This window comes from Podarcis raffonei, chromosome 9 (assembly GCF_027172205.1).
Source record: "Podarcis raffonei isolate rPodRaf1 chromosome 9, rPodRaf1.pri, whole genome shotgun sequence".
NCBI lineage: Eukaryota > Metazoa > Chordata > Lepidosauria > Squamata > Lacertidae > Podarcis > Podarcis raffonei.
Window position 1 is genome coordinate 21,281,645 of NC_070610.1, and position 25,742 is coordinate 21,307,386.

At 41.4% G+C, this 25,742-nt stretch overlaps 1 protein-coding gene across 1 annotated transcript in view; it reads left to right on the forward strand.

Annotated features, from left to right (window-relative positions):
- TUSC3 (tumor suppressor candidate 3) overlaps nucleotides 1-25,742 on the forward strand; it is a 126,106-nt gene that overhangs the window by 95,516 nt on the left and 4,848 nt on the right. Inside the window, exons 7-9 of the mRNA XM_053402546.1 lie at nucleotides 1,689-1,752; nucleotides 16,012-16,086; nucleotides 18,061-18,151. Of these exons, the coding sequence (XP_053258521.1) occupies nucleotides 1,689-1,752; nucleotides 16,012-16,086; nucleotides 18,061-18,151 (230 nt within the window). The remainder of the gene's footprint in view (nucleotides 1-1,688; nucleotides 1,753-16,011; nucleotides 16,087-18,060; nucleotides 18,152-25,742) is intronic.

The following is a 25,742-nucleotide window of genomic DNA, read 5'->3' on the forward strand; positions in this document are numbered from 1 at the left end:
TCCTGGGTTCCTAAATTATCCTTACAAATAATTATTCGCCAGCTGGTTTCCCAGCCCCACATCCTCTTATCAGTGCTCTTACTTTACTTTAGTTTTCTGCCAGCTATTCGCTGTCACATGCTGTGAGCCTGTTGTAACTCACTGTTAGAGCATCTGTTTTGCATTACACAGTTCCAGGTTCAATTCCCAGTATTTCAGGACTGGGAGATACCCCTGACTGAAATCCTGGGGAGCTGGTGCCAGTTTAGGAGGGTCTGAGCTACATGCACCCTCATCCATACCACAGTCACTTAAATATAAGAGTGACAACAGAACAAGTGCAACACTTCTTTTTCATGCAGTGTAGCATCATGTCACCCGAAAGCTCTTCTCTCACCCCCCCTCCTTTCTGCCTTAAAGACAAAAGGTCTACAAGATCTGCATAGGCAGCTGTCAAAGCAGCAGTAGATTTTATTTCATATGTAATAAATGTATACCTCACAATTAATGTAATCTGCATGCTTTGGATGGACCTCATCTATGAAAAGTGTAAAAATTAACTTTCTGGTAAATGGTCAGTTAGTGGTCCAGGAAACCAGCAGGTCACCGTCACTGGGAAATGAAAAAGTGTTGGAAGAGATTTGAAGTTTTAGCATAAGAAGGCCACTGATCCCTCAGTACAGTGGAACCTCAGGTTATGTACTGTCCTCCTTACAAACACTTTGGGTTACGAGCTCCGCTAACCCGGAAGTAGGTGTTCCAGTTAGTGAACTTTGCCCCGGGATGCGTGCCAGTGGCTTGGCGGTAGTGGGAGGCCATTAGCGAAAGCGCACCTCAGGTTAAGAACGGACCTCCAGAACTAATTAAGTTCGTAAATGGAGTTACCACTGTACATAGACTTGCCCTTGACATGAGTGGATCCCTTTGTCCTTTTGGATGAATGAAATAAAGTGCCCCCTCCCACCTCACTGAATGACAAGTATTTCAACATATGTGCACTCACATCTTCAGACTGCCATTTTCTAATTGGGCTTGTTCCTCTGCCTAGTTCCTTCTCGACCCTTACACAGTGTCTTATCTGGCAACATTTTGAAACATCATTCTGAGACTTTTGTGTGTTTTTAATGGTTTTGTGGCTTTTTTTAATGGAACCAAGTATGGAATCTCCCAGGGAGGGTAGCACACAAGGGCTAGGCTAAAAATTCAGCTTGCTGGATAATTCCCAGTACCTGCTGTTCAATATGTAGGTTTTGATCTGTGTTAGTGCTACAATTCTGATTAAAGCTCAGGAAATTGGCAGACAAACACTGCTTTAAGAATAGCCTTCTAGGAATAGGCCAAAGGCACATCTAGTCCAAGACTTGGTTGTGAACAATAGCCAGTCAAATGCCTTTGGGAAGGCCACCAACGGTGTGATGACAGTATGGGAGATAACTCAATGGTGATGGCAGTAGCCTACCCCTTTTAGTTATTTCCCATAATAGTTCTTTGGTTTTAAGCAAGAATTTAGAAAGGTGCAGCTCTGCAGCCGTGTTTATGCACCTCTGTCATCTCTCTGTATTTCTTTGTACTTTGTACCCTGCTTTTGCCAGGCTGGATTTTATTTGCTTTTAATTCTGTTGACACATATCTTTACTAATTGTATCCTTTTAAAAATCCTTTGTATGTGCTAATCTAATACTTACTCTCCCTTTCCCTCCATTTCTCAGAGTTACATTCATGGAAGCAGCCAAGCACAATTCGTGGCAGAGTCTCATATTATACTGCTCCTGAGTATCCTTCAAATGTTGATGGATGGAACAAGGCAAGCTAAGCAGAGTCTGCTATTACATGAAATTGCACTGACAGTGAATATCACTGAGGTTTTGAACAGGTATTGCGTTCCCTGCCTATTTGCTATGTGATTAAGATGATGCCCAATAGTTTGGGGGGTTTTATGTGTAGAGAAAGGTAGATGTTTTTGTTGTATACTGCTAACTGGTTACCTGGTGCTGTGTTGCGTATTGTTTTCCCCTTGTAACAGAAACCAACTATGTTGTGTTAAACTATGGATCAGCTCAGGATGTCAGCAGTGATCATCAAGTGACAAGATAATCATTTTAATCTTTTGCTAAACTTGCCGTTATTGCAAGGATAGGGAACCAGTTGCCCTCCAGATATTGTTGGATTGCAACTCTCATCATCCCCAACAATTTGGTGTCTAGTAACATGTGGAGAGCAAATAGGTCTTCCTTTATCACAACAAAGGATTGTATTCCTAGTTGAAATGTGGAAGCAAGTCTCATTGGAAGCATATTTCCCCCACCCAACACACGCATGCCATTTTACATCTCTTAAGTACTCATACCTTCTCCATACAAATGAATGGGTGGATAATAATAATTAATAATAATTTATTATTTCTACCCCACCCATCAATAGGATCAATGCATCAATAGGAGTATAGCATCTAGATCAAGGGAAGTAATAGTGCCACTGTATTCTGCTCTGGTCAGACCTCACCTGGAGTACTGTGTCCAGTTCTGGGCACCACAGTTCAAGAAGGACACTGACAAACTGGAACGTGTCCAGAGGAGGGCAACCAAAATGGTCAAAGGCCTGGAAATGATGCCTTATGAGGAACGGCTAAGGGAGCTGGGCATGTTTAGCCTGGAGAAGAGGAGGTTAAGGGGTGATATGATAGCCATGTTCAAATATATAAAAGGATGTCACATAGAGGAGGGAGAAAGGTTGTTTTCTGCTGCTCCAGAGAAGCAGACACGGAGCAATGGATCCAAACTACAAGAAAGAAGATTCCACCTAAACATTAGGAAGAACTTCCTGACAGTAAGAGCTGTTCGACAGTGGAATTTGCTGCCAAGGAGTGTGGTGGAGTCTCCTTCTTTGGAGGTCTTTAAGCAGAGGCTTGACAACCATATGTCAGGAGTGCTCTGATGGTGTTTCCTGCTTGGCAGGGGGTTGGACTCGATGGCCCTTGTGGTCTCTTCCAACTCTATGATTCTATGATTCTATCTGGCTGAATCACAAGGGTGGGGTATATATAATCTACAAGCAGTGAACATTTTGTGCAGGGATTCTGTTTCTGTCCCCCACACATGTCGGTAGAGCATGCATAAGCGTGCTCTGCCCCTCCCCAGTTCCACCCCCATTTCACCCCCATTTTGCCTTCTTCCAGGTCTGAAAGGACCCACACATCAGCGATCATGTGTCAATTGGACGGGCCTAAAATTGTCATTCCCTGTATATACCTGATTAGAAAAGAAAGTCTATATAAAATGGGATGGATGCGCATAACCGCAACACCAACTCCAGGCTCTAAGGGCCTAGACCCATTTGAACAAATCCTTCTCTTTTAATAGGTTCATCAGTCAGGTAATAATGTTGGCTGTATGGTTATGCTCCCTAGTAGCAACAAACGTAGGGCAATCCTTTTTTGATGCAGAGAAGTCACTGTGGTGTTGACATCCATCAGTCTCGCAACACAGTGGAGTGTGTCTCTGGGGGTGAAGTCAAACAGCTGTGTTAGCAGCACCAAAGTGACCTCCTCAGGGCAAAAGCCTGGGCAGTGTGTATGGAAGTCCTGGGTCATCATATTACATTTGCAGGAGATTTTAGAAGGAATTGTCTTACTTGTATTACAGAGTAATTGTAACTGATTGTGTGTTCTGCCCAAGCTGCCATATTAACCTATATCTACCACAACGCCTAGTACCACTAGGAAAATCTGAGAGTTCCTAATGTTTTGCTGTTTGCTGTCAAAATTTCCCCATTTTCACCATTAGTAATATACATCAGAAATGCTGCGCAATTTAAGGATGGTATGGAAGATTGGGGGGGGGGGTTCCAGTGGATTCTGGTCCTCATACTGGATTCTCTCTGAGAACTATTTGCGGTATTCACTACTGTATTGGGGACTGTGCATGGAATATTCTCTGACTCACCAAAATGTATGGGGAGTCCATGGTTCTGTGGAACTATGGATGTGTTAAAGACAACTGTTGTTTTATGGAACTCCCTTGTGCGCTGTTGTTTTCACCCCATGGATCGGGCAGACAGGTGGTAATACTTCACAACTAGCAGTTCCAACTTCATACATTACCATAAGTGGGAAATATTAGGGCGAGGGAATAGTTCCTGCTCAGGAAGTGGTAGTCGCAAGGCTTCCTTGATGATTGCAGGTTCCCAACATTGATTTTCAATTAGCTTCCAACTTTTACCAGTGTTTCTAATTCAAATGCTTCTGTCTCTTTGGGTGGATAGAGGGTGGTCATCAAAGGACCCTTAAACAAATTTTCTATAGAGGAGAGTCCCAAGGGGTTCAGTGAACCCTGACTTCCAATAAATTTCATCAGACTTACAGTAACATTCAAAGCCAAGTTGCCAAGGAACCTTTCTTTACTGGCCTGACACATCCTTCTCACGGCTTTCTAGTTTGAATAGAGGATTTAAACTAGCACATCCCACAAGAGTTTTTGAAGGTTTTATTTCATGGCTCAGTACTGTCAACTGAAATTTGTGATGCAAAGAGGTTATGCAAGCAGTGTGAAGTCTTACATATGGATTTTTAACAGTTACGCTTGGAAGAGTTTGTTTCCATTATCCTTTATGTACCAGCAATAATTATTAGCTGCGCTGTTGTTTCTGTTTGTCTATTCAAAAATGTTTGCAGTAAAGAAGAAAGTAACAAAATATCACTTTCCCCGATAATGCTGTTGAATTTCTCAGTGTTTTATGAAAAACATATTGTTGAATTTTAATATGCCTTTTGCCTTGTCTCCAGTGGGAGGAGTCATCCCTCTCATACCAGACTGGCCCTGCCTAGAACTGAAGGTAGTTGGGGTCCTTACTTTGTTCCTTTTCAGCTTTTCTAATCAGCTTGTGATTATTATAAATATTTAATTTTAACTTTTGGTATTTGTTTGTGATTTGTTTCACTTTGCTTTCTTTTTTCTGTTTTTTTTAAATGTACTGCATTTTTCGCTCCATAAGATGCACTTTTTCCCTCCTAAAAAGTAAGGGGAAATGTGTGTGCGTCTTATGGAGTGAATGCAAGAGGGAGGCGGGCGAGAAAAGCCCCAAGAGCCACACACACGCTCCACGCGGCTCATGAAAGGGAGCACTGAGCAGAGGCTGGGATGCATACAGGCTCTGCTCAGCACTCCCTTTAAATATTGTTTTTCTTGCATTCCTCCTCTAAAAACTAGGTGCATCTTATGGCGCGAAAAATACGGTAAACCACTTTGAGGGCCCTCATTTGTTCCAAAAGGGGATAGAAAATGTTTAAGCAAAACTCTGTCCATAAATGGCTAATGCTAGGAGGGATTTTGGGGTGGCAGCCACAGGCAGGTGTGTACCGTTGAGCCAACAAATGTGAGCAGAAGCATTTCAGCTTTAGTTTTCTCTGCAATGTGTTTGTGCACAGTGCTTCTCAGGTAGTGCAAGCTTACTTGTACGGTGCTATCCAGGCATGGTGCCGTAAGCTTACAGGGATTGCCTTCCCGCTTCTCCTGCCTTTTCCATCTAGCAGGTTTCTGTACAATATTGAGCATCATGCCTGTTTCATTTATGTCAAAGTAAATCCAGGGTAATTCTGTCAAAGTGTATTCATTTAGGCCTGTCTAAAGCTTGCTTAAGGGATAACAAGGCTCAATAAGTCAGCTTCCTATTGCACAGCAACATTTCGAAAAGCAAACTTGCCAAAATGTGGATTCTGTTCCCAGGAAAGGAATAGATGGGTTTCCACCCCTTGGTTTCTTTTACATACAGTGCATCCAAGGACAGATATTTTCAGGGGAAGAAACATTAATGCTGAACGCAGTTTGAGAATTGTTTTTAGATTTGGATCGCTTCTAATCTGTCATTATAACCACAGTGTAGTGCCATTTTTCCTCAGCATCTGTTCTCATTTATCTTAAACTGGCAAAGCCCTGTTTTCCTTTCTAAGAGCAACAGTAGCTTGTTATCAGGTGCAATTGAGAATGAAGCTTTATGTACTGTAAACATATTTGTCACCCTCTCAGTTGGATGATCATTGCCTGAAGGTGCTGTATGTAATTTTCACAAATAATAGTTTGTGGTTTTAGGCAGACTTACATCAATATTTTGGCTGCCCTGAGTAGCTTCCTTTTGGAGGGGTGGTGCCATCAATAAATCATCCCAGGAGCTGAAATGCGTTTGAGATAGACTGAACTATATGAAATAAAACAGAATGACTGCATAGAAACGACTGTCACATATTTGTTCCAGTACCAATGTTCTTAGAAGCTCATCAAAGACCTTAGTTTGTGCAATCGACATATGTCATCATCTTTCCATCATTAAGTACCTGGATAAAGATGCATTGGTGGTTTGCTGACAGACATTGTAGGAAAGAAAGAGGGGCAGGCATGTTGATATTCACGAAAGTAAGGACGAAAGCACATTTTTTTTCTATCAGAATGCATTCAATTGTATTTCTAAACAAGGCATTTCAAAAATGACTCTTTACTTCAGGCATTGATCTGAAAACAATCATAGACACACATCATGCATTACATTAATTATTCTTCAATTCTGAGAATAATTAGACCATAGAACACAGATTCTAAAACAGAAGCTTCTTAGGATAATTACTTCACATTTCAATGGTAAACATACATTCTTCATGTCAGGAATGGAATAAAGAGACTTGTTATGCTTCTGCCATTTAAAAGCTGAATACTAAAGCAAAAAGATTTCTTAAACTACAAATTGCAAGTATTTTTTGCCTTTTGAGCTCTTGTTTAGATTGCCCATCCATATCTTGATATTACTCACTTCCTTATTCCAGAGCTACTTGAGACAAAATGGAAATCTTTCTGAACTCCCCATACTTTAAAGACAGAAAAACCGAAGAACCAAATTGACTATACTAATCCATTGACAACTACTAGTTGAAATGACTCACTTATTCCATAGAAGAAAAGTTCTTTGGACTATAGGTAGAGAAATCTCATGTTGAAATATTCCCACTTGGAAGAGAGAATGTTTTTTATAAATAGAAAACTAGTACACCGAGAAAAGAGTTCACCAAAACAACCAAGATGCACAACAAAACGCAGTTTTAGTTTTTTGAGAGGAGCGTTTCAATATGTGCTCCCCCCAACAAATAACCTGTAACCAGTGTTAGAAACTCAGATACACAATTTAATTCCCAAATGGCACCTTAAACCTAGGTTGCAAATGTCTAGGCACCCTTTTTCTTCATTATTATTATCATCATCATCATAATTTCTATACCGCTTTATATTTTAAAGAAAACATCTCAAAGCAGTTTACAAACACATTAAAACATCAAATAAAACAATCCAGAATAAAACAAATTCAAGCTTCAAGGATAGCATTTCTGATCCTTCTCTAAGTGACATTTTGCTTTCCCTCTTTTTATCTACTTACTAAATTTTTATAGCTGCCCCATAGCAGAAATACTCTAGGATGCTGGGCGGTGTAGTGGTTAGACTGTCGGCCTGGGATCTGGGAGATCAGGATTCAAATCCCCATTCAGTCGTGAAACCTTGGGCCAATCATAGTCTCTTAACCTACCTCACAGGGATGTTGTAGGGATTAACTGAGGGGAGGGATGAACCATGTACTCCTGGGAGGAAAATGTGGGCTATAAGTGCAATGAATAAGCTCTTCTGCTTACCTGGTTAAGGAAGTTGGAGGGGCCAGCCAAATGGAGATGTCAATTGCCAGAGATCTCCACAGGGTCACAATTAAACCTGCGCCAGTTGCAAAATGTAACAGTAAAAGGTAAAGTGACCCCTGACCATTAGGTCCAGTCATGGCCGACTCTGGGGTTGCGGCGCTCAACTCACTTTATTGGCCGAGGGAGCCGGCATACAGCTTCCGGGTCATGTGGCCAGCATGACCAAGCCGCTTCTGGCGAAACCAGAGCAGCACACGGAAACGCCGTTTACCTTCCCGCCGGAGTGGTACCTATTTATCTACTTGCACTTTGACGTGCTTTCGAACTGCTAGGTTGGCAGGAGCAGGGACTGAGCAACAGGCGCTCACCCCGTCGCAGGGATTCGAACCGCCGACCTTCTGATCGGCAAGCCCTAAGCTCAGTGGTTTAGACCACAGCGCCACCTGCGTCCCTTCTGCCTGGTAACAGTACCATCTAGCAAATCCTGCAACTGTCATTCTCCTGTTCTTGATTCAAACTTTAATACTTGGTCCTAAGTACAATAAATGGGGAAAGTCTGTTTTAAAACAAACATACATTTGGAGTTCACATTTGGAAAATAATTTCCTCCCCTGCTTGTCCTTGATATTTCAGCCTTCTCATTATTTGAATGTCTTAGCAAATGAAGGAAGGGAATGTTGTTGTTTTTTAATCCTCTCCTCTCATTCCCCACAACACATGCTTCGTGTGTCTCTCTCCTCCCTCCACACACACACCCTAGAAGTTAGATAACATTTCTTCCTACTGCCAAAAACCTGCATCTATTCTCCACACATTTTTTTACCCTAAGCTTTTCACAATGCTCGCTTAGGTTTTCTCGCACCAGAACGCTGAAGATTAGCAACTGTAATCTGTGCTGTTTTCATACTTGCGGTTGCAATAACATTCCACTTAATGCGGCTCAAGTAATAAATATTTTCTTTATCAAAAGACTTTTCCATTTAAGCAATGTATTTGCTTGTACAGCAAGTGATAAACCTGAAGGTCGTTACTGTGGGGATTTACAATAACCTGCAGGGTTCCTCCTCCCCACTCCCCAATAATTCTTTTCTAAAATACAGTTAATGCAGATAAAATGTTGGTAACTAAGCTCCGAAAACTATTTAGTTTACTAATGAGGTATTTTAAGGTCAGTTTTAACACAGAAGTGTCTTGCTGCATAGGCTGAACTTCAAGAGAGTCTGGGTATAAAAATTAGTAGCGTTGATAGCACTTAGCTAATATAAACTTTTAAAAAAAATAGTTCCCTGCCCTTGAGAAGCTTCCAATGGGAAGGTAATGGATAAAAGGAAGAAGGTAGGACTGATGAATGGAATATCAGCCAGCAAACATATTGGCATGTTTGGCTAACATAAGGCAACATAAGAAGCTGCCTTATAGCAAGTCAGTATTATCTAAACCAGTGTTTCTCAAACTTGGGTCTCCAGCTGTTTTTGGACTACAACTCCCATCATCCCTAGCTAGCAGGACCAGTGGTCAGGGAAGATGGGAATTGTAGTCCAAAACCAGCTGGAGACCCAAGTTTGGAAAACACTGAGACTGGCAGAAGATCTCCAAGTCCTCTAATCAGAGTCTTTCCCACCTCTACCTGGTGATTCCCAAAGATTAAACCTGGGAAATTTTTCACCCAAAGCATGAGCTGTATCACTGAGCCATGGGCCTTCTCCAACTGGAAATGAGCCTAAGGCTTCACAAAGCTTAGTTCTGAAAGGGACTTGAAGGAAAAGAGAGGAGTATAGCTGTTCAAATGTTTTGAGGTGACCTTCTGTATGTAAGAGACAGGGAAAGTGGGCAGTCATTTTTGGGTGTGGCAGGATTGGAAGAATAAAGCTTATAGCTGGAGGAAAAAAGCAACCCCATAAGAATAGCCAAACCAAATAAGCAGCAGAATATGGAGAATAAATAAATAAAGGAAAAGATACTGGGGGGCGATATACTTTCTCCTTGGGTGACCATATACTTCCGTTTCCACTTCTCTGAAGTGTTGACTACAAAATATTTCTTTCTTCAGAGAACAAATCAATGTTTTCTCTCCTCTACTTCACATACTTGGGGATTTTTTTTTTTTACGTGTAATTGTAATCCGTGTCTCAACTTTTATTTTGGGTTCTCATTTTCAAGCTTTTCAAAACCTATTTTCTCCAACCAGTTTGATTGGCACCTTTCTAAGTAGCCCAGGTCTTATCTCACCGAAAGGGAAAGATCTGAAAATCAGTGGTCTATCATCCAGTCAGCTGTAGTTCCATCCTCTGCTTGTTGTAGCTGGACCGGGCTGAAATGGATTTTAAAATCTTTACCTTCACGGGTCTGATGGCTTTAGATAGAATATAAGTTCTCAGCTTCAGAGATCATCAGAAACAGTCAAGCTTCATAAGAGCTTATCTTGAGGGTGGTTCCTTTAGAAAAACAACAACATCCTTACGTTTACTGCTTAATATTTCAATTGGAATTATGCCTCCTGATTAGTGCTAAAGACAAGTGACAAAGGCCCTTGTTTTCAATAATTACACTTTTCTAAGTGGTGTAGAAAATGACTGAGTATCTGATTGTTCTACAAGTTGATGGTGCATCTGGTTCAACTATGTCTTGAGAGCCACAATTTTCTCGGCCCTGTCCTAAGTGATCTAGGGGCCATGGTAGTTCAAGCACCTAAAAAGCAAGTTATGTCATATACAATGGTAGATGGATCTCTACAATGTCCCTGGGAACGTGTAGTTCAAATGTGATCAGTGTCAAAGCTGGTGAAGAAGTCAACAATATAGATGTTAAATATTTTTTTTTTCTAAATCTGATGCCCTACACACACACACACACACACACACACACACACACACATTGTGCTGACTGCTCTTAAACGGAAACAATATGACAGTTCTGTGCAGTGTGTAGTTCATATGTAAGCTACTGCCGTGCACAGCCTTTGACTTTTCAGCGCTCTGCAGCAAACCTCCTAACAATTTGCAGATCTGTGAACTGAGTGCCTAGACAGGAGCGGCGGGTTGAGACAGATTGAGCACTTGAGTCAAGCCTAAGTGTACTAGACTATCGGAGATTCAGAATTTGAAAGAAGAGCCCTAAAGCTAAGCAAACATTGCACGGGAACAAATTCTAATGACTAGTCCTGCAATATTTTAAGCTGCAGCATTCAGGAAATTTAAAAGTGTGGTAGTCAAAAGTTGCAGAAAGTGCTCCAGTAGGTATTCAGACCTGATGCATCTGGCTTATGACACAATACACCTCTTAATTGATGACCTGCAACTGTTTGTCTGAGTGCACTGGGAGTAATTTTTTTCTGTATAAGAGGGTGCAGAAGAGGCCTCAATTATATCAGATCATTTCTAGGTGGCTGGTTCACAGTGGTGTCCGAATTCTATTGAATTACTAGGCAGAATAGCTCTGTTGCAATTTCTGGCATTCAAGGACATTGCTACCCCCAACCCCTGAATTCTAGCAGAGCATCAGGTGGGATGTGAACCACTTCTTATCTTCTGCAGAAGGGAACATTCGGGTTGCATGTTGCTAGGGGATGATGTATCTCCCATCTCCACCATGCTTAAAGCATATCATGTTAAGGAGTCTCCGGCAGCATATAAAACCAGTTGTTTTATAGTTCGGGCTGTAAATATGCTCTCTACTCCCAGCTGGTCAGAGTGCCTTTTGTGCCTTTCTTGGCAGGTACTGGATGGTGCCAATCATGGTGAGAGAATAGACTGAGCAAACTGACAGCTGCCCTGTGGAGACCTAATTGACAGGTTCCTTCAGCCGCTGCTCTTAGCTTGCTTTTCGACATCAGAAAATGGCAGGAGCTTGAAGAGGCTTAGCCTGGAAGTTGCTACTAGCGCCTAACTCTTGACATGCTGCAGTGCCGCCACGGCACACTCCTCCCAAAGGATGCTGCTATCTCTTGAGCCAGTGCCAGCCCCTGCTGAAAGGGGGGATTATGCAACTATCAGGAGTCTCTGAGTGTAGGGAAGCTGGCAGCGTTCTCCGCCTCGTTGGCCACGCTTCCAGCCGCTGACCTCTTCCATGGTGCCAGGGTTTGATAAATGTTGGTAATTATTACCCTATGAATAAATGGATTCAATAAATAATGACCTGGGTTAGATTCGAACCCATCGTGGAGCTTTAGCTTTAGCCTAAAGCTCATCTTCTACAAATTAAAATGGGTACTTGAAGTGGCCAACTCTTAGCGAGCCAATGGCCTTTTATTTATTTATACGTTCGTAATTTATTTGCTCGGGATATCTCGGCTCAGATGTAGCATCTGGTTTTTCAGTGAGATTTTACTTTTTCAATTTTCCAGCTGAGTTGCCTGAAGGACAAGGAGGCCAAGTGTCTGCCCGTTTACATACAATGAATGAGCAACTCTGCCAGTTTTATTTTCCTGCCTTTTTAACTACATGGCCAGAAGTGCCAATGCCCCTTGCATCGCTGAAGGTCATTTCCTTAAGTTTTCGATTTCAAATGAAACAGTGGCTGATAGCCAATGTGAGTCAGTCAAACTCGAGGTAGGCCCGTTGAAATCAATAGGCCTAAGTAAATCTGATATCTGATATCTATCTGATTTAAGTACCGTAAGTACCTCTGGATCATAGCCTACCTTCCAACCCAAACTGAGGTTTCAGAAAGAAAGCAGCTATCTTTTAAGGACTGGCCCTCCCATTGCCCTGCCCATTTCTGGAAGCAGATTTTGGAGGAGCAAAATCCTTCTGAAACTTCCTCTGTAGGTATTTACAGCTTCAAACAAAACATTGGTTCTGCAAGTGTTTTATTAATGGTAAAAAAACTTGTCTTCTGTTGCCTGCAAGGGGACCAAAGTTTCTAAAGTTTAACGGATGCATTAGAAATCTTCAGTGCATCAGTGCAGCTTCTTACAGGTTTTCAGATGTCCCCACCCCTTCCCCAAACTCTTTGCTTTCATTTTTTAAAATGTCAATTAAGCGTCTACAAAGCAAGCAAGCAAAATGTTGGGTAACACTTTAAGCCAAATTTGGCAGATACAAAGGTTCTTAGTCACTGTTGCTAAACAATCAGAAGGAAGGAATGTGAGACATTTCCTGTATCTTCCCTGCTGAAGAAATTTGTTCCCTTCCAACAGGAACAGCTTGCAGTGAGAAGTACAGGAACAAAGGGATTGGTACCTTGTCTCTTTAATAGCTGAGTGGCTGGCATATATTAAGCAGGGCTAGCCTTTTCTAGTATGGAAATACAGTTGTGGGGAAAGCTTTACCTGCTGACTTCCTGTCGGCCTGTATTACTCGTGTATGGCATCTTATTTCTTTTTAGTCCCTGCGCAGCCACTTGTAACATTCTGAATGCTGGGGGGAAATTTCTGAGGATGAAGTTTCAATCCACGCTCCATTTGAATGAACTTGAACTGAAATAGTTTGGTTTGTAAAAGCATAAACTGGGACTGGGACTAGTAAATTCCTTTTTGAACAGGATGAACTAGAACTAGTTCCTTTTCAAAATTAGCTTTCCAAGCACTGCACCTGCCTAATGTCAGTAGTCAGGAAGTTCCAAGTACTTCCAAAATTCCTTCCTAAAAGTCCTGTTTTTTTGTGATTGATTTAGTGCCGCAACAGATTATCGGGTGGGTGTTGGGGGGTAGTTCTCCATCCCTCTTTAAAAAACAAATAAAAGCCTGCAATGGTTAGTTGATTGATTGATTTCAAAATGTTTTGAACTGACAAAAATGATCCCAATTATTAAAGTGGCAGGGTTTTTTTTAAAAAAAATTAAAACTAAAGTAGCGCAACTTCTTACAAACATCGCAGGTGGCATTGCTTCCCATGTGGGAGAGAAGGAAGTACATTGCCTGACGATGATGCGTGCTGCCACAGCACATGTCTATCATCTAGAATGATTATTGTTTTTCATTAGAACTGTTGCATTTTTTTTCTCATAGCAAAATCATGTGCATTTATTCATTTTGAATGGACACAATTAATCAGCTAAGGCTGCAGTCTGTGCCTACCCCCACCCAATCCAATACAGGGACAATCCAGACCCAACCCACTCCAGATGTGACCCCACCCCAAGCCAAATCAGGGGCCTTGCACAGTTCATAATTGGGATTTAAAACCCTGATTAAACATGCAGTCAGGAGGGAAGAAGAGGGAGAAGCATGCATACTTCCTTGTGTGTGTCTCTTTCTTCCTCCCTCTTCTTGCTGCCTGACTATCCTCCCCTTTCAATAACTGCAGATTGCCCTGGGTGTACCTGATGCAATCTAGGCCTGCATCAACTCACTCTGGCTGATTGTGACTCTACAAGTCACCCTGATTCGACTCGGAAGCTAGGATTTTGCTGGAGCCAGTTCATAGCTCTAATAAGTGTGTGTGTGTGTGTGTGTGTGTGTGTGTGTGTGTGTACGTGTACACATTTAACCTGGCAATAAATCCCATTGATCTGAATCCAATTAATTTCTGAGTAGACAAATGTAGGATTGCACTGTAAGTGTGGGGAGACAGACCAATCTACATTCATGAAACCTGGAGGTTCCTGTGTGCCTTTCCAAACACTTAAGAGGATGTTGCCTGCTTGTATTTATATATATATATATATATGAGTACCTTATGAATTTTGAGTTCCACACAGTTATCTTTTTTACTATTCCTTGTCGACCTGTCAAGGAGACTAAATAAAATAAATAGAGAACAAGTAACCCTGTCAATTTCCTGATACAAACTGGGAAGATAAGTAAAGATGATCTGCCAAAATCACTTCATGTTTGGTGGGGAGACTGGGGCAGAATGTGGACAGCACTGTGATTAGAGCCAAAGATACACACAGAGGAATTAGCATTGACAGCATTTGCTTTGTTATGAACAGCAGAATTCAGGTATTTTTAAAAGTTTTGATAATCTTCAGTGCTACAAGAACTCCTCTGTTTAATGCTTCCCCATGGCAGAAGCCCCAAGCTGGTCGATATTTTGGGGTTAGCATGGTAGAGATGACTTATTTTGAACTTGGTGCATGATCCAACCAGTCTTTGAACACTTTAAAACCCTGCTTGTTTTAATCAAAGAGAGTTAAGCACATGCACAACTCTCTCCCGTTGAAATTAATGGGGCTTCTTTGGGCAACCTGCATATATTCCGGCTGCCTATCGTTCTACCTTTCACTCCAGCAGCTCCCCAGGCAATGAAACATCTTGGGCTGGTCTACAACTCCCACACAGAAAAGTGGCAAGAGATATTCAGAAGTGAGAGCATAACTCGCTTCACCTTTCCATGCCACTCCCCCCCCTCCCCCCAGCTCTCGGCAGTCTTAAGTTCACTAAACTAATTTAGACATGCTTTCTCCGGTGTCATTATTCGTGGATGTTGTGTTCTTAACAGCTACAGACTCATAAAAAGCTGCAATACAAAACTCCTGAAGTCAAAAAGTGCACTTTAGTTAATATAAGGTGTTTACAGTGAGCGTGGTGCCCAGTGGATAATTTTCGTTTAGTTACTACAGGTACTAATAAGGCAATTAAACAGAAAAAGAAAAGAGGCTAAATTCTAAAATGGTAGACCTTTTTTTGGGGGGGAGCTAGAAATGGATACAGCTCCCATGATACATCAATTGTATGTCAACTGCTTAGAACAGATGTTAATTACAGTAGTAACAGTTGCTGTTCACGGATACGTTTTCAAACAATTATGTGAATGGCTTAGGATTCTGGCAAATTAGTTAAAATTATTTTATCATTATGTGCTTGTTTGCATTTGTAAAAGCTATCAATTAAGAGTCTAAAAATGGCTAGTGAGTGAAAACACTTGCCGCTGCAGTGATTTTACTCTGTTCTTGTGGCACATTAGACAGATACTATCCATCTTGCAAACATTGGTTGGGAAACAGCATACTGTGTGCTATCTAAATGGCTTTAGTATGCATCAGTTAATCAGAGAATTAATGTAATTATTTTTATGCACCCTGTATCTGTCTCCTGGCGACATTCATTTTGTACTACCAGAATTGCTACATGGGTTTCCAGACATCTCATAGGTTTGCAGGCTTTACAATACTTACCTAATTTAACAAAGCACCATTAGTGTTCTTGGATTCATTTAATGCCTTTGCTAGTCTATTCCAACCAGTTACAGAAATCTAAAAGTAGGTAAGGGGAAAATAACTCTGAAAATGTGGAGGATACATAGAAATAATCACTAGTTAATGCATTTTCCTCTCTGAACAGCTCTGTGAACTTTTACAACCCATACACTGAATGTAATTAACCCTCTTTAAATCATAAAATTGATAACCCAAGTTTAAAGATGCACTGCTTAGCTTTGTAAGACTTCCGCATTTCTATTGTTTCCTTGACAACAACGATATAGATGCTGCTATCACCATGGGAATGGTTCTTTTGAATGAAGCTGCTACCTCCAAAGGAGATGTTGGGAAAAGGAGAAGTAAGATGTTTAATGTGGTTGGCCGATTTATTATTGCTGTTCAGAGATTCTGATTCACACTTGATTACCGCATTCCACGTGGAAGCTCACAGATTCTCATACATCTTTCACGAGCACTTGCAAATGCATTTATTCATTTGTGAACACATTGGTGTGCTTTTGTGAAAAGGCTTTTTTCTTTCCTAATATTATTTAACGGCACAGGCAGGTATCCAAATAGCTGCTTGAGATATGTCTTTTCAACATCAGCTTGCTATATAGCATGAAAAATAGAAGTCTAAAACTTTGTTGCACCCCTTGAACTATCTGTGCAGTTCTTTGGATACTAGCCCTGTTTGTGTGTGTAAAAGTGATGATGTTACTAAATAGGAAAGATTGGGTAATACAAAAAAAATAGCATGTTTTTCAGATCGCTTTCTTCTGAGTTCCTGTTTAGGGCTGCAGTGAATATTTTTCTGTTGGGAATGTTCAGCTTGCAATAAATGGGAAGAGACAAATTGGGAATAATAATAATAATAATAATAATAATTATTATTATTATTATTATTATTATTATTATTATTATTATTATTATTATTATTATTTCCTTGCCCATCTGACTGGATTGCCTCGCCTCAGGCACTCTGGGCAGCTGGGAAGTGGGGAATGTGCACATGTTGTACATGTTGTATATGTGTACATGTTGGGTCTCCCAACGTCGTGTAGCGGCAGCAGAGTTTCGCACACACACACACACGCACACACACACAAAATGTCCCCTCCAGAATGACGTTATGCCATGACTCAGCAAAATTCCAAGATGCATTGTGGGGGGAAACGGCAATATGGGGCTGCCACACACCCATCCCGATTATGCCCATTGGAATGATGTTCTAGAATAAGGCTACCTCATGACACCACATTGTTCCAAGGGGGCATTCTGGAGAAGAAATTGTGGTTGTCAGAAGGTGGCCACCAGGAGCAGCAGTGCTGCTGTCACTACTTGTACTAGTTCCGAAACAAAGGTAAGAAAATGTTGCTCTCGCTACCAGCTAATCCTCCCCAGTTTGTGAATAATCTCCACTCCTCCCTACCCTTCAAAAAAACAAAAACCAGTCCCTATGCATGCATGCACATTTAAGCAAGTGTCTTACAGTCATCAGTACTCATGTAAAATATATATCTAACCAATGGGTGGTACAAAACCCTAGTGAAGGTTCTGTATGCAAAAAGTGATGCCTAGAGCACTGAGACTGTATCCCACATTTTCAATACCGTACAAAGTGAACTGATCTAAGTGGAAGAGAGCATGTTATGAAGAAAAAGTTCCGTTGCATTTCATTGTGCCCATGTCCTGCTTGTAGATGTATGATGTCATGTGTAGGACATGTGGGTGGGGCCAGAATTAGGTCCAGAAGCCCCCACTCCCCGGATAAAGCCTCTTACGACCCTCCAGTCTGAATCAGCCCTCCATGCCTGCAGTTGACTTCTAACATCCCATTCATGCAGCTGCTAATTCAGTGAATGACATTCTTCTAATTTGGCCCTCAAGTGCATCTGAATTGGCTGAGTCAGCCAGTTCCTTTCAAGAAAAATTACATGGCATGTGGATGCTGTGAATTTGCCAACCTGTGGCAATAGATAATTAAGATGTACTATTTTTTCGCCTGCCAAAGGGTCTGACATACACACCTGAAATGATGTTCCCTGAAATACATAATTCAAGTTTATTTCTTTCTCTAGCAAGCTCTGGGTACCCTGAGACATTTTGTAGGTTGCCACCTTTAGTTCCCTTTTTCTTTTTAAACAACAATTTTCTTGTCATTTGTGATAACGAGGAAAGATAATCTCTTGGAATTCTGTTTTTTGTAAAAGGGTTACAATGTTATCTCAGATGATATGATGCCTAGAGACATCCTAACTAACCTTGTATATTTCAGTATATAAGTGATTGTACCTAATATTGAATATATCAGCCTTTTTCTTTCCCCCCAGTTATATGCCTGGTGGGATTGGGTCTCGTCGTTTTCTTCTTCAGTTTCCTGTTGTCGATATTCCGCTCCAAGTACCATGGTTACCCATACAGGTAAGTCACCAGAAAACCCTATCCACGCAGATCACCTTTTTTCAGCCATCAGCCTGCTCCCAGCTTTCTACTTCGACATTAATGAATCCATGAACAGGTAAATTGTACTGGCATCTCTAGGGTTTATTTGGATTATCACTGCATAAGAACATAAGAAGAGCCTGCTGAATCAGGCCAATGGCCCATCTAGTCCAAAATCCTGTTCTCACAGGGGCTGAACGACTGCCTGTGGGAAACGAGCGATCAGGATTCGAACACAAGGGCACTTTCCGCTCCTGTGGTTTCCAGCAACTTCAAAACACACACTTACTGCATTTTGGTTTTGCAGGACAGTATTACAAGTCCCTGTACAAAGGTAAACAGTAAATAAAAAGTGGCCTTCTTGCAATGTGACATGCACTCTGGTGTATGAAACAAGGAAGTGCTTAATCTGCAAAGAGGGAGCTTGTGTAGTAGCTGATGCCAGCTTGTATGAGGCTAAACTGTGAAGAAAGCAGTTTCATCTTGTTAGTCATACCACATGAAGAAGTCTTCCTGCTTGAAGATGCAACTGAAAAGGGGATTTCCAGGTTGTATTCGGGTACCAAGCCCTGGCTTACAATGTTGCAAGGACATAGGATTTATTTTAAATATATTTTTCTGCAAACTACACATTTTTTAAAGCATTTTGATAAGCTGAGAACTGCATTGCAGTATTCAGAGAAGTGTAAAATCTGATGGTATTGCTACAGTTCAATCTAAATATTAGTCTGGGAGGTATGGACTATGTTTTGGAGTTTGCAAATTACTGATGCCTCAGGTATCATGGGCTCTGCTCACGAAGCCATAGGTTTTCCAGGTGTGTTCTGGCCCTATGGTCCTTAAGGTATGTGAACAGTGATCAGTTGATGAATTCCGAACTGTACACGCTGGGTAAAAATAATGCACCATACTTAGCTGAAAAGTGTAACTTTGCAACATCCTTTCCCGTATCTGGAAACCAGCTGTTTGCTTAGAATGCTGTCTCCATTCATAGAGGAAATTAGCTATAGCTTCTGAATAATAGAAAGCAGCATTGCACTATTACAGAAATGTTCTCCTGCAAGTTCCTGCAGAAATGTGCTCTCACCCAATTTTTCCACAGCAGCAAACATGACCAGTATCAAAGAAAATGGAGCTGTCAGGTATTCCTTAGGAAATCAGAAAATTATAGTACAAAAAAGAGAGAAAATTATAGTACAACATAAAGAAATCCTATTGCTCCTTAGTTTAATGCCACCTGAGGTATGGAGCATAGCACAGCTGAAAAAATAACAGGTTGGCTGTTTAAAAGTTTGCAAATACCACCAAATTCCATTAAGATTCTGTGCCTGCTACAACTGATGTTGGTGGCAAAATATAAATGCAGTATGAAAACTGTAGACAGTTGCCACACTGTAAGTTCAGAGGACTTGAGTATGCATGTGGCATTCTGATGGATTTAAGTTGCATACCAGTGCTGCTGTGTTAGAGCCAACATTCTCATCCCATTCATACTGATTTAGGGCCTTTTCAGGACAAAGCAAACTGTTGTGTAGGTTTAAGATGATTTACTATCTTAAAGCAAGTACAGGGGGCTCTGAATTTGATCAGAGCAGTAGTTTGGGGGTAAGCTAGTGTTTAATCTTCACAATTTTCCTGATCTAAATTGCACCTTGAAGCTTCTATTGGCCATGTAGAGTCTCAGTAGTTCTACTTTTCTCCTTTGGGGCAAATAGCAGGTTGGGGAGAAATAGTGTAGTGAGAAGGGGTACTGGGCAAAAGAGTTAGCCACAACTTTCTCTTCCAAGCCACTGATTTCAAATCCCATGATTGTTTTTAAAGTATTTTAGAAGATATGATAGATTTCTTCCATCACATGGTGATTTGACTCTCAGTCGATCAAAGCAACAACACATGTCCATGGGATCCAAAGATCTTCCGTCAAGGAAAAGGTTGTTCTGAGGAGAGCATATTTTCCTAGTGTTCATTGCATAATAGATTCTTGTTTGGGGGAAAATGTGATTTCTCATGCAGATTAAAGATGATAATCGCAGATTGAGTGTTGAAACGAGACTGAATGCATTTATCCGTGAGCACATGTGAAAGATTGGAAGTAGACTGATCTGTCCATCCCTAACAAAGCCTAACTCACAGTTGGGGGCCAGAGAAGGTTTCAAGCCCTCGTACTACTAGGCAGTCAGAGGTGGTGGCAGAAAAACACTTCTGTTTTCAATCTGCTTAAGTATTTGAATAGTATTTGAAAAGGGATGCTACAACAACGATCCAGGAGAAAGAAGAGGACCACACACCACGGGTGGAAAAACAAGTATGGGAAGAAACAGGACATCAAACACAGCTCCTGTCATCACTCTCATAATCAAACATTAACCACCTCTGTTTCCTTAAAACTATGGAATCCATGAGCTGCTGTTCCCTGGTAATATGGTACAAATGCATTTCAAGTCTTGGATCTAGAAAGATGAGGGAACTACATAAAAGACAATGCAAAATATTTATATCTCCTTCCTGTCTCTTACTAGCTCTTCCTTGAATGAATATTTTCAGCTTGTATCTCTTTTTATTTAAAAAAAAATCAATAAGCAGCATGAAATATTACTCATCTGTGCTTTCAGAAGAGCATTTCATGTGTGTCAGAGTTCTGTACTAAAAGTATTGGAAAATCTCGGCAGGGTGGAAACATAATTTCTGCAACATCTTGATATGTTCTTTGGAGAGGACTCTGAGAAATGGTTCTGATACATTGGACCACTTGACTGTGGCATGTATGAGTCTGAGAGTGGTTGAACCGTGCATTCAGATACTTTCCCCAGCCAAACCAGAAGCTGAAACCACGTTAAAAACATATTCAGAATATAATAATTGCATGAAAGGGTTTATTCCCATCATAGCCTCCCCACCCAAGATGACCACCAAAGAGAGGCAAACAGCCAGTCGTTGTTGTTGTTGTTTAGTCGTTTAGTCATGTCCGACTCTTCGTGACCCCATGGACCAGAGCACGCCAGGCACTCCTGCAGTTTGGTCAAACTCATGCTGGTAGCTTCGAGAACACTGTCCAACCATCTCATCTTCTGTCGTCCCCTTCTTCTTGTGCCCTCCATCTTTCCCAACATCAGGGTCTTTTTCAGGGAGTCTTCTCTTCTCATGAGAAGAGAAGTCATTAGTGCTACCCAAATGCCTGGGAAAACAAAAATGCTGAAAGAGTGACAAAGTTGGCACCAGGTGAGCCTACTTAGGAGAAGCATTCAGTTCTCTGTAAGAAGTGATACAAAGAGCAGGGTGTCAGATCATACTCTCAGGATCCAAGCAGATTCATATGGGGAAGCAGTGAGCAGTGGAGAAGCCCCTGTAGGGGTCTTAATTTGGCCCATGTAAGGTGTGAGGCAGGTAACCAACAAAACACTAAAATACAATAATCTATTAAACTTTAAAAGCTTCCCTAAACAGGGCTGCCTTCAGGTGTCTTCTAAAAGTTTGGTAGTTATTTTTCTCTTTGACATATGGTGGGAGGGCGTTCCATAGGGCGGGTGCCACTATCGAGAAGGCCCTCTGCCTGGTTCCCTGTAACTTGGCTTCTCGCAGCGAGGGAACCACCAAAAGGCCCTCGGCGCTGGACCTCAGTGTCCGGGCAGAATGATGGAGGCAGAGACGCTTCTTCTGACTGGTGCTGACTTTAAGCACTGATTCGATTGGCTGGAATCTTCCTTCACAGCGCAGCTGATACACACACCACACTACAAAGAAAAAATGGGCCCCCTGACATGGGGATATAAGGTGATTGGCAAGTAGCCCCCTAGAGGTGGGCTGTGTGTTCAGGATCCAACCCACCAAGCTGAAAAAGTTTTCAGTACAAGGCTCCTGAACCATATGAGGCTTTAAAGGTCAAAAACAGCACTCTGAATTGGACCCAGGAACACCGAGCTATGGCCCTCCTTTCAAAGCAAGTCTTTCTGCCATTACTGATCTTCTAATGGAGGAACAAGGTTTAAAAACTTCTGGTTTGCACAACTTTCTGGCTCACAGGAGATATCCTGAACTCACTTCTTTGATCATTCCTTTGCTCAGTTCACAACTGACTTTCCACCTGTGCCCCTGAAAATTTGTTGCATTTTTTAGACTTCTTACTGTGGCAGGCACCAAACTTAAAACAAAGAGGCAGTTTCAGAATTGTTCTTTATCTGTTTTCTTACCTTTCCTTCTTTCCTAATCAGTTGGGTCCATTGAGAGGAAGGGGGAGAGAAATCCCCACTAATATTTTGAGGCTCATTTTGAACTTAATTCATATACTTTTTTTAAAAAAGAGAGAGAGATTATCCTACTCATTGTTTTACAAGTAATTTGAATAGCATATTCAACAGTTCGTCTTCAGGTGTGCTGTCTGGAAAATCTCTGGTGGCTAGCAACACAACAGCCTTTACTGCTAAATTTACTAGCTCCTGAGTCAATATTTTATAACTTTTCTGGCCTAGTTACTTGCTTCAGTGCTGTGTCAAAGTCATCTAATATCACACCCTTCTGCTTGGGGAGTTTTTACCCAACTCTCTGGGGGTATTATAGTCCCTGAGCAAAGCATTGCTGGATTCATTAGGCTCTTCATGAAATCAATTTTGTCTCCTGCAGTAATCATGAGTGGCTGTGCTACAGTCTTGCCCCTCTGCCTGTTTCCTTTAGGTTAAATCTCCTCCGGGCATGCATGTAACTTGCATTACTTTAAATGAAAAATAAATGTCTTGTGCACCAAACACAACAGACAGAACTGAAACACCCTGTGTTAAAAAGTATCTTGGGGGTTTTAACCATCTCCTTTTGATGTCATTAGCTGCTCAAGCATAACTTAAGTTGCATCTATTATTTACTGTTATTATTCCTTTATTCCATATTTTCTTACTCTACTACAGCTACTACAGCTGTTGCCAACCACATCGCCAGGCTTCCATATCATTTAGGGTGGGGGACCTGTGGCCCTCCAGCTATTGTTGCACTCCAGTTCCCCTCGGTTCCCCTTCCTTCCTCCCCCTCCCCTTTTTGTGAAGATTGTCTGCTCTCAGATCCCACAACTGGTTCTCCCTTGGTCTCCTCGCTGGCCCAAGTGGGACTAATTTAGCCAACCAGCCCTGGTGATCGTCTAATGTTTATTGGATGGATTTCCCCCCTAAATTGATTTTTTATTTTATTGTTATTTACGTTTTCTACCATATTTTATTCTTCTCTTTTTTGTAGCATCAATTAAGTGTTTTAAATTTGTTGTTAGCCGCCCTGAGCCCTGAACCGGGAAGGGCGGGGTATAAATAAAAAAAATATTATTTTTATTTATTATCAGTCCCAGCCAGCATGTCCAGTGCTTAGGGATTATTGGAGTTGGAGTCCAACAGCATCTGTAGGGACACAGATATGTCAACTAATTCCTCCCATTCCAAGCCTGACTACAAAACTGGACTACTAGACAGGATTTTTAAAATTATTATTTACCACCTACTTCTTCTGAACCCAAATTGTATTCCTGCATCTTTCAAAGGAAGAGAGAAGGTGGCCTGAGAACCCAAGGGATGAGAAGTTTACAGCTGTAGGGCAATCACCAAGGAATCCCTTCCAGTGTGAAGTGGTTGGAACTTGTTCTGTGAACTGCCCTGAGAACTCTGGGTGTAGGGTGGTATATAAATTCAATTTAAAAAATAGATCTGCTGCTACACTGTTCTACTAATGTTAGACACCCTGTTAAGGTTCATCCCCACCTAAGCATTGTCCCTTTGGGGAGCTTAGGGCACCACTGGCATGAGGAGGCAGCACTTTGTCGTCTCAAAAGGCTTGAGGCTGCCAGGTGAGCCTTGGTATTAAGATAAAGTAGGTTACAAGGATGCTTCTCTACATACATGGGTTTTTTGGACTTGATGCATATGAATGGGGAAATGGACTCCAAGCTGTGTTGAGACCCACAGCAGTTAACATTTTAAGGCTTAAAAAATGCACAGCGAAGCATGCTTGACAGATGAAGCCCCATATGATGACCATGTTGCCTGCAGTCAAGAGAAAGCTCAGCCACTGCTGGTTTGCTCATCTGCCTCATCCTGCCAACTAGTAAGAATAGCATTAATATGCATCAGCTACAGATGAGTGGTGGAATGGTTCTAAATGTGGGCTCAGAGTGTCACAATGTGCTGTTAGTTACTCAGCTCCAACAAGAGTTGACCTTCTATATTATTAGCCAGGATGGGATCAGTCCTAAATCGCAATGTCTAACTGTGGAAATGAGGTGACAAGAACTCCATAAAAGACATGCACCAGATGATGCCTAGCTCTTATTCCGATGGAGATATACTAAGGAATACTGAATCTTTCTATTTGCGTGTGTTTAAAGTAATTGCTTGTAAAGAGAAATTGGAGGCTGCATGCTGAAAGATGTAGACCCCAAAACAAAGTCCACCCTAAGGTGAACACCTAACACCTTATGCGTTGCATAACAGCAAACAGCCATATTAATCTTTCCTGAAGCAGGTGACGGTTGGTCCTGCATCAATAAAGGAAACAAAAAGCCACTTGTCTTAGGCCACACATCTCTATGAAGTGATATGCTTTGAAAATGAAATCAAATAAAAATAAATCAAGAGTGAAAGATTGTGGGGGAGGTTGTCTATCATCCCCAGCCCCTGCTTTTTATACATGGCCGTATACATAAAAATTGTAGGAGGATCCTTTACTATGTCTATGATGGTTTCTCTTGCTTTTGATCATCTAAAGAAAAATGGGCTAGAAATGGCAGTGTGAGAAAGTTGAGTCTGCAAATGAGGCTGGCTTTCTTACTTTTTTCTTTTTAAGTGCTATGTAAGATAACTTCACAAACTCGGTGGTGCAAAACGAATACCAAAATAAAGATAATATGTAAGTAAAATGCATTATAATACATTATATAGATATGCCCCATGTGTTCTCTTCAATAAAAAAATTTCACCTATCAAAAAAAGAGAGAGAGGCTTAAATGCTCATCAGGGCTTCTTTAATCTGACTTATATAGTCATAGTTTTGAACAGTAATTTTCAAAGTTTAAGGCCACTCTGAGCAAAAGCAAGTCTTGAAAGGCACTGAGCTTCCTGTTCATCATTTCACTCTGACCTTATTCATTTGTTTTGGTCTCTGTTGCTTGGGTGTTGTCCCTCTGTTATGCTGCCTCTTTTCCCAGACATATTTTGTGTTCCCACAAATGTCCTCAGTTGTTAACACTGCCTCACATCTAAAGCTCTATCAGAGTTGGGCAAAATATAGAACTGAGGCAATCCTGATTGAGCAATTGTGAAAATACAGTTTACTTCCTCTACCTATCAGACACTGCTTCCATGCATTTAGATCAAGGATAGATCAACCTATGGCCTTCTGGGAGTTGTTTGGATTTGAATTCCCATCTTCCTTGACCATTGGTCATACTGGCTGGAGCTGATGGGAGTTGACAGTCCAACAACATTTGTAGGACCACAGGTTCATTGTTCCCAATTTTAGTCACACATTGAGAAGGGAGCAGGACCAACCATCCCCTGAGAGCATGTGCCCCAGCTCTCCCCTGACATCTGCATATTCGGAACAA